Raw genomic sequence first — 10,002 nt, 5'->3', positions numbered from 1 at the left:
ATTGTCTGTTTTCTTCCTTTTATGTACCGAAATTTTGCGGTATTTTACCAAGCCACACTTTAGGTTGGCACAAATGACCACTGCCTCCATAAAAAGTAGTTTTGCGCTGCCACCATTTTCTTGCTCCCCCCTCCTTGTTATCCATTCTTGGGCGAGCATGGGTGTTTATCTAGTTGCATGGTTAACTGGAAATACTGAAAGACTAATCAGTTTTTATTTCCCACACTGGGTGAATTTCCCAGTGCAGTTCATTGCTCAACACACAAGTATTTGGGCCACCTGAGGTGCAAGATAGGGAAGGGAGCAGAGTAGGAGGAAGGTGAGGCTGCTCCTTTCAGCGGCAATGCTGCCCTAGCTGGCCATACCTTAAGGTATATAAAGTACCACAAAACCCGAACATATGCTTATCCCAAAACACCCTGTAACCATGCTCAAAAAGGATAGAATAAAGTTACTGAACAACTGATACCACAGATCACCCCTGCGACTGCTGTGCACATGAGCCACATGAGCCACATCAAAGGTACAACAGCTGATACATTTGAAAACACACAAGATGTCCCCCCATCCTCCCACCTGGGTCTCCATTTTTCCAACACGTAGCAGCAATTGCTAGCATTTTTCTATCTAGTATAAATAGTTCTAGGTTATTGCAAATCAGTAACTGGAATAATTTATGAAACTCTGATATTCTGATGAGTTAGATCCATCTCAAATACATTGGAATTGATATGGATTTGACTCTAACATGGTTTTGTATCTTGCTGGAAAACGTTTTTTGAGACAGTAGCATCAAGTAGAACAAACAACTTTTTTATCCTGTATGCAATAACAGGATTCTTGGTTAGAACTTAACGAAATCTGACTTTGCTGAAATACTAATATAGATTTAATCAGCTCAGTTTAGCTAAATCCTTATTAAGATGCATGTAATGACCACCCAGTGTTCAACTCACACTAGGATTCTGAATGAAAGCTATTACAGAAGAAATTCCCAAATGACCTCTAATAATTTTCCTCAAAATGGCAGAACGTCCATCTGACCTCCATTTTTTGCAAATTTATCATTAGTGTGTGCGTACGAATATAGGCATCACTGTGTTTCACGGAGGTAGAGTTCAAAACTTTCATATTTAGGAGCTAAAACCTCAACTAAGAATTGGTCACTTAAGTTCTGCACTGACCGACTAATCTGGATGGCATTACTTAACTTCCACTGATCCTATTACGGATTTTAAGATGTGAATGCCATGCCGATCAGAATTATGCAACCTAACCCCCCTAACACATCTTCTATATATAATTCTTCTGCCGCAGACTCAAGAGTCCTGCTACACTCCATGGCCACTCCTGACCACCTCTTTCATCAGAGACATTCACAGACACACACGGAACCATTTCAAGGAATGGCGAATAAGCATATTGGGCCAAATGTATGCTGGCTCTACATTCAGTAGTAGTATATGAGAAATGCTTTAGTCCCTAAAAGAAATATGTTTTGTAACATAGAGCACACTGCTGCCTGATCATAATTACTCCTGGTTAACTGAGCATTTTTAAGACTAGTGTTAGTCACAGAAGGACAAACGCTGATGAGTTTGGGATGCATACTTGTGTGAAAATTACAAAAACACAGAAATTCAGAACACAGATTATTATTTTGCTTACATAGATTTCTCCTTGTATGTTACATGGCTTCCTAATTACATACATTGCCTTCATTTTCCTTTAGAAGTAACTGTTGCCTCCCCATTTCTCATTTAAAAGGGTCTCTGGAAGCAAAGCCAGAGAATACTTGCACCTCAGAGGTCCACAGCTACCAAAATGTTACAGAGGAGCAATGGCATTGAGGTATAAATTAGTTTTTGTAAAGTGCAACTAAAGTAGGCATTGGATGTAGGAAAACATCAAAAGCAATGTAAAAAAATCGTAATTTTAAACCACATTTGTCCCATCCCATACTGGGCATATCTTGTCTCTAGCTAAGCCATCCCTGTATCTACACCAAAGAGTGAGTACACCTCAGCAGCTCTAGTGAAAAGTACTAGAAGCTTTCATTTTTAGAGTTATCTTTTCCAGATCATATACAGGAAGGCCAGATTTCAGCTCAGGATATTTAAATTATACAGTCTGGAACATCGGAAAGCAAAGAGGCACAGAATGTATGAAGAAAGACAAGACCCCAAAACATGTGGTGCTTGGGACATGAAGTGGCCATTTGTCTGAGGTTTCTGAATGGTGTCACCCATGCCTAGCCTGCTTCTGCCTTGTTTGCACAGGCAGCACTCACACGTACTTCTGAAATAAGCCATTTACATTGAAAACACCTGATCACTTATTTCTGCTCCAAAAAGTGAACCTGGAAGGCCCTGAAACCAACTGCTGCTCACCAAAAGGACGCCAATACTCCAGGACTGTGTTCTCTGATCTTTCCAACCTGGGCAGAGATAAACAAACAGGATTTCAAAATCAAGACACAGACCAGTGCAGATTTTCTGTCCTCTTTATGATATTCAGGTGGAGGGACAGAAACTGCTTCCAAGACCTCCGCTACACATACCGCAGCACGAGACTGCTTGCAGAAGTCGAAGAGCCACCGCAGGTGAAGAAGCGGTGGGCCTTTCCCCCTTACCCCCTCCACACAGACAACGAAAAGTCGCAGGATGAGTTTCACATTTTCAGTTGACAACTGAATACATGTCTTATTCTTAATAAAGACACTCACAAAAACCTTAAGGAGACTGAAATGGTTTGAAATTATTTGTGGTATATTACAAAACAGTTCATTTTATTGAATTGCCATGATCAAAATCACTTTTTCCTTAAATATATTTAAGGAATTTGAGATAAAACCCCAGATTAATGCTCTTTCTTGTCATCAACATGTCTCTTTCTTCAGGTGCACCTCAATACAGCTATACCACCATCTGACAAACTGAGCTGATTCTTCAGCATTCTTGTACAGGATCATATTCATCAAAGTATCTTAATAAAACCATTAGCTTACAGAATGTTAAATATTTCAACTCTGAAGCCGGTAGAAAATGAGAATTAAATTAGCAGGAAGTCACATTATCTGCCAGTCACAAAGTTCTCTGAAAGAATTCTCACTGCCAAGTAGAATAATACTATGGCCCCATAGCTGAGTTTCAAAACACTTGAGGAGGGTCCCATCCAAACTCAATTTGATTCATGTGTCTTGTAAAATTGTACAAAAATGGGTTTGTAATGTATTTTTAGTATTTGGATGAGGTTGTGCCATGAATAATTGATCCATTTTTGAGTGTACTCTTTTAGAAAAAAAAAAAGTTTTTACAAAACAATCGGAAATTTTCCTCCAAAAGCCTCCCAGATAAGGAAGCAAGCATTATTATGGCAGGTTTGAGATGTGTGCTGCTTGGAACATGTGTTATAGGCCCTTTATCAGAGAGCGCGTGATAGCAGTTTACTATAATTTTTCCATTATGCTTATGGTAGAACCCTCTTACAGAAACACAGAATTTTGATCCATAGGAATACTGCAACGAACATAAACGATCTAGAAACGAAACGCGCCTTTTCTTGCCTCCTATAAGGTAAAAATAAATTTAGGTTTAAAATGCTTTAACTAACCACCCCTCAAAATAAAAACCTGACTGAAACTGTACATGCTTTTTCCTCACTGCAACATTTTCTTATAGTTTTCAACCACACAGAAAAAGGAAAAGTCTTCAAGAAAAATCTTTGGGCATCGAGACCCATAGACAAATTGTACTTTGAACCTTAGGTGAAAAGGAAGAATTTCCTTAACAAACACCCTTGATAAATGCAATACTGCCCTGTTTCTGTGCATTCAAACAGATGCTGGAAGTTTGTAGTCTGGCCTACGATGACGTGAGGCACTCCAGGTTCCCTTGAAACGGTGAAATCTCCTTCTCCCCATTTCCCATGTTCCAGTCTCTCCCTTCCTTGGGAAAAGCAGCCGACCAATGGTAGTGTGGGAACGGGACACGTTATTATCGCCAAGGGAGCTCGCCCCATCTTTTTCAAACAGGAAGAGAGAACAGCTCATCGCTGCTCCTATGACACCACCAGAGTCGGGAAGAAATCCTGCAGTTACAGAAAGAACTGAAATGGGATTAGAGTTGACAGAGAAGGCTCTTGGAGAGCAGCTGTGAAAAAGTGAGGAAGTACCCAAGAAGCCGGGGATAACGAATGTGCATCAGGGAAGTGATGCCTCTTACAGTAGCACCACAATATTTTACTCCATAAATTTCAGACAGTAAGATGTACCAGTTGGCAAGCATGCATACAAAGACTAGGCAGGAAGAAATCAAAATCCAACCGGCAGACAAAACCACAATATAATCTTTTATTATAATCTAATTTACTTGATGGTCTGACTCATGATTTTTGCGTCCTCAGGGTTTGCAGCACTGCTCCGCTTTTCCATCCGATCAAGCAGCACGTTTACCATGTAAATTCCTGAAAAAGGATTTGGGTTCAGTTGCTGCTGCATCTTGATTTCACTGCTTACCTGTATCAACTACAAATGCCTCAATTTCAGCGTGCATTTAGAAAGAGAGGCCAAGTCAGGGTTTCAGACACCCTCCTGTGCCATCACAGGAGCGCTTAGAACCGCTCCCCGATTTAGAGAGTGAAGGAGCTAATTACAAAAGGGCTCCCCTTTCAAAGGGAGAAGGTGAGCCGTGCACCACGCCTTCAGAGGTGGCACAGCGGTGACAGCCCCACATGGCATCGCTTGAAGGAGAGCAGATCCAGGTTAACACGACCGCGCTTCTTGCCTCGCCAGTCCACCCTCTTTACCGGCGCATTTCTGTTGAAGACGGAGGCTAACGGCGGGCTGTAAGGAAGGAGATACCGGTACCAGCTATCGGGAACGGGACACCGCCGGTCCCGCTTCACCAGGCCCCCGCACTCCCCAGCGGCTGCCGCACACTTAGCGCTTACATTCTCTTCGGCTTAAAAAAGTAGAAGAGTGGAAACCCTTCCCGCAGGCGGAGGCCCGCCGGCGCTCTGCCGCGCCCGCCAGAGCCCCCCGGCCGCTGCAGGCCGCCGCCGGGCCGGGCCCCCTCTTTGCCAGCGGCCCGCTCCCGCCACACCCCGGGCTGCCCGCCCCGCCTCACGGCGGCGGCCCCGGGGGTCTGCGCAGCTCCCCGCCGACCAGGGGCCGCTGGCCGCGCTAGCGTTGCGCCCTCGCCCGGGGCCGGAGCCGGGGCCGGGGCCGGTGGGGCCGAGGGCGGGAGCGATCACCGCGGCGCCCCGCGAGCCTGAGCCCCTGCCCGCGCCGGCGGAGCAGGACGGAGGGCGACGCCGGGGCAGCTCGCGTATCCCTCCGCGGCGCCGTGCGTGCGTGTGCGGCGGCGGCGGCTCCTCAGCAGGCGCGTGAGGCAGCGCCGGGGGCAGGGAACTACTTTCAGGAAACTCGAGCGCAGGGCGGGCGCCGGGCGCGGCGGGCCTGTCCAGCGGCGGGCGCGGGGTCAAGGGGATTACTTTCTTCCCCTCGCTCTTCCCTCTTGTCCCTCCTCCCTTTCCCCCGTGGTTATTTTGGATCAAGCTGTGGCGGCGGAAGGAGCTTGAAGTCAACGCTTCCGCCCAGTTTTCCTGTGAGGAGGCGGCGGAGGCGGCTGCGAGGAGCCGAGGCGGCGGCCGCTAATGGAGTTGCAGCCGGGGAGGGAGCGCTGTCGCTGAACTTCCCCGCGGACTTTCTCCCTCGTCTCCCCCTCGTCCTGCGGCCGGGGGCTCCTCTCTCGCCCTGGCAGCTCCTCTTCCCGTCCCTCCCCGCTCCTCTCCTCACACAAACAGCCGTGACGCATCCTCTCTCTCCTCCGTCCCCCCCCTTCCCACCCCCAGGCTGGTTTAAAACGCCTCCCTCCCCCCGTCACCAGCCTTCTCCTTGGGGCCGGCTCGTCCTCCCTCCGCAGTGCTCGGCGTCGCTTTGGAGGGGGTGGGAGAGCCCAGCCGAGCGGCTCTGCCCCCCTTTCCCCCTCCCCCGCCTGCCCCGGCCTGTGGCGGCCCCGGTGTCTGGAGGAATTTCTGCCGCCGCCGCCGCCTGCCCCGGCTGGGCGCGGGAGGCGGGCGGGCAGGGAGGCGGCCGAGCAGCAGCAGCAGCAGGAGGAGGAGGAGGAGGAGGGCAGCAGCGAAGGCGGCTGCAGCGGGAGATGAGCTGCAGCGGGAGGACGGTGCGGTGCAGCTTTTTGCGGCGGGGAGCCCTCCCTTGTCTCCACCACTCCGTTCCCCTTTAACTGGGAGCAAGAGCAGAAGATCCGTGGTTGTTGCTGCTGTTTCCACCACTACCTTCATCATCGTCATCATCATCTCTAAAGACAGGGGGAAATACGCTCCAGCGCCGGACAACAGGATTTCGTGTTTCCAGGATAAAGATCGCTCTGCCCCCCGCCCCCCTTCTCCCCTCCCTCTCCCTCACTTCAAAACACTGCCCGTGCCCTGGCCGGGGGCGGCGGACCGGGGGGGTAACAATGGTGAAGTTTCTGGTGAGTTCTGGCTGCGCCCTGGCTGCGTCGGTGCTGCTCCGTCTCCCGGTCGGATCGCGGTGAGGAGAAAATGAGCGAAGAGACGGCGACTTCTAACAACGAGTAAGCGGCCGTTCCCCCTCGCCGCCGCGGCGGCTCTGCCCTCCGCCCCGCGATCGGGCTGGGGCTGGGGCTGGGGCTCGGCGCGTCCCCCCGGCTCCGCGCCCCGCGGGGCTTCTGCCCGCGCACGTACGTGTCCTGGCCTCCCCGTGCGCGTACTGCGCATTTCTGCTCGCGTACATGGAAGCCCAGAAGCTGCCTCTTTGTGAAGGAGCTTGGTTTAGCAGGGCTGCGAGCCAGCGGCCAGAAAAGCGTGGCTTAATTAAAGCCCGGTAGAAAACGGTGCAGGTAGCGATGGTGTCTTGGAGGGGGAGGATGGGCTTTGAATGCCCAGAGAGGTATCGGCACGTACCACCTCTGATAATATCCTATTACTTGTAGATATTTCACATGGAAACTAGTGTGTGGGAGCTTCATCCTGCAGGAAACTGCTCCTGAATTTTAATTGGATGAGTCAGTCAGTGTAAATACAGCTTAAACCTACCCTAAAGCCTTCCCCCCCCCCCCCCCCTTTTAATGAGCACTTGGGACTTTTTTTGTTTTTAAAGAGGAAGGGGACAGTTCGAGGATCTCTTAATATTTTTAATGTGACTGGTTTGGGGGAAATCCAGAGGAGAATGTGTGTCTGTGCGGCTGTATCCCCCGGCGCACAGTCTGTCTTTGAAACACGTTTTGGGTCGGCGGAGGTAAATATTTGTCAGAAAACATCCGACTTCTTTATGGCATTGAAAGACAAATAGAAAGTAGTTTGAAACTTCTAATATTATCGGCAAGTTTGAGGTTGATGGCTACAGTCTCCGAGCTGTAGCCTTACGATGTGCCATGTCGGTATTTGCTCAGGCTGATTTTATGAATGATGCGGGTGCCGGCCGCGGCCATGGCGATGGGGAGGGAGCGCTGCGCCCATTGTATTGGCAGGTAGCGGTGGGTGGATGGAGAGAGCCCGGCTGACGGGGAGCGGACGGCTCTCCGCCGGCAGGAAAGGCCGATTTCCCAGTTCGCTGCCTTACCCTGAGCGAAGCCTGCGCACCTTCCCGTGCGCTCCCCGAAATACGGTTTTGGCCCCCGAGGAGCAGTGCCGGCGGAGCCCCGCAGGGGAGCGGAGCCCCGAAGGGCGGCGGAGCCCCGCAGGGGAGCGGAGCCGGGGGAGCTCCGCGCTGCCGGCCGCGGCGCTGAACGCTGCGCGGAGCGGGCCGGGCCGGGCGGGAGCCGCTGCGGCACCCGCGGGGCCGGGCGCCGGGGCCGCCGCCATGTTTCCTTTTTTGTGAATCGCTCTCATTTGCATACCACAATCTCCATTCATAAAAAAAAAAAAAAAAAAAAACCAAAACCAAAAAATTGCTGTCATCACCGCTGACCTGCGGCAGAACCTGCCCTGCAGAGTGCCCAGAGCTGCTGCTCCTGTGCTAAGGACCAGCCTGCAGCCAGCGGCTGGCGGAGGAAGGTCTCCAGGACCTGCTGTATTAATATGTGCTGTTCGCTGCTTGTTGACACAGTTATGTGGGAAATATCAGCTCGGGGAGGTGCTGGGAGCACGTGATCCGCTCCATTCATAAAATACCTGGCTGTCCATTCACAGTGCAGTACAGTGTCTGCATTCAGCAGCCTCGCAGATCAGACCTGCAAGGGAAGGGAGAGGCAGGCCGGCAGGTTTATCGGAGAGGGCAGCAGAAAGAGGGCTTATGGCTGCGAGCATGGGAAGTTACTGTAAAGATGGTGGGGAGGGAGTTGTTTTTATGGTTTCTGTTTGTCCTTTTCCTATAAAGGAGCATTAGTTCAGGAGTACCTTCTCGCTGTACCGTCTAACATTTAAGCAGGGAAGAGTTTTATTCAGAAAACGTTGAAATATTTTCCCCTCCAGAAATACTGACTCAAAAATAAGATACTGAAAATCAAATTCATTATTATGAACGTGTTTTCAAGGCAGTATGTTAATCCATTTGGGGTAATTTACTTTTTATTGAACAATACTGTTTTACATTGCAAGATATCAACATAGCGTAGAAGGAAGTCGGTCATACCTAATGAGACATCTGAAAATGTTGCCTATTATAAAATTCAGGTAACAGTGAAGACAACTAAATTGGTAGAAATCAGCGATGCAGTTAATTTTTTTCTCTTTTCTTTGAGAATTTTACAGCAGATTAGCTATTGTCATTTCTCCTTAACCTGTGCCATGGCTGAAGAGATCTCTGAAATATCAGAATAACAGATAAATGTTTTTAATATGGCAGAAACTGTTTAGAGGTCAGTGTATTAACTTTGATTTTAAATATTTTGAAATATTCCAAAAAATGCAATCGAATGAAACTTAGTGATGAAGGATCCCTGAAACAGACAACGTATTTGTTTGATGTAACTGTTTTGTGGTTGCCAGTGTTAAAATGGTGATGTTCACTGCTCATGAATACACTATTTCATTATCTTAACAAATTACACTAAGGTAATCCTTAATTATACATTCGTGGAGTGGAGGAGGTGTTGTTGTTAGTGCAACCTAAGAGAGCACCTGAAAGATTACTAATCTTTACTTAAAATGAGAAAGGAAGGCTCGCATACAGTATTTGGTTTGAGTTAATTCAGTGTTGTTATAGAGGTAAATGTTACACAGCTAAAAGCACTATAAACAGTGCTTTTTCTCAAAGAATAGGGTTTTTTTTTTTACTTTGGTTGTTACAATATCAGAAGAAAAATAAGAAAAATATTTCTCTTCTCAGTTTCATTTGCTTTTTTTGACAGTATTTTTGGCGAGGCCAGAGTCGTCGTTCCTCTTTGGTTGATTTTGCACATAGCACAAGCGTGTCACTTTAAATGATTGGGAAATATGATTGAAACTCCAAACAAACCGTTTGTGAAAATAGGGCAGATCTACAAATTGAAATTCATCATATGTGAAAAGTTCACTGTGTTTAATTTTATCAGTATAATTGATGACATCAATGGCCTTGAATTCATTAACAAATCTCTTGGCATATAAGGGCGAATACGGGTACTTTGCAATGCATTTTGTGTCATTGTGGCTACCGGGAATATTCTGGTAATTGAGCATTATTATTTGTTTATAAAACTTCATTTTGTGGAGTAAGATGTAAATATTTGCGGTATCTAGAGTTTGACCTCAGTTAATAATGTTAAATTCTCAGTGGTGGTGGGAAAGATTAATTAAAAAGCTGCATTAAGGACTACTAGGTTTCCTGTCAGTCATGAACATATGGAAGGCAGCCTTATAAATTTCTTATTGCCACAGATGAATCTTTGGTGGTGATTTTTACATTGTTCTTGTAATGATGTTATTGTATTTGTCAGTTAGGTATTAGTTAAATGAGAGTATTTCTATACCTCCAGATATTCCCTCCCGCAGTGGTGTTTTGCAGTCGGTGTGGTCAGCATGAACACAGTGTGGTGTTCA

The 10,002-nt window shown here is 47.8% G+C and overlaps 1 protein-coding gene across 2 annotated transcripts in view; it reads left to right on the top strand.

Annotated features, from left to right (window-relative positions):
- The first annotated feature begins 5,886 nt into the window (after positions 1 to 5,886).
- SPRED1 (sprouty related EVH1 domain containing 1) overlaps positions 5,887 to 10,002 on the top strand; it is a 63,844-nt gene continuing 59,728 nt past the window's right edge. The window contains exon 1 of one of the 2 annotated variants that reach the window (XM_072863551.1): positions 5,887 to 6,596. In XM_072863551.1, coding sequence (XP_072719652.1) covers positions 6,565 to 6,596 — 32 coding nt within the window. In that variant the 5' untranslated portion in view covers positions 5,887 to 6,564. The remainder of the gene's footprint in view (positions 6,597 to 10,002) is intronic. The other variant, XM_072863550.1, reaches the window with a different exon arrangement.

Source organism: Ciconia boyciana, chromosome 6 (assembly GCF_034638445.1).
Source record: "Ciconia boyciana chromosome 6, ASM3463844v1, whole genome shotgun sequence".
Taxonomy (NCBI): Eukaryota; Metazoa; Chordata; class Aves; order Ciconiiformes; family Ciconiidae; genus Ciconia; species Ciconia boyciana.
The sequence above is the reverse complement of the archived record's forward strand: the minus strand, read 5'-3'. Positions and strand labels throughout refer to the sequence as shown.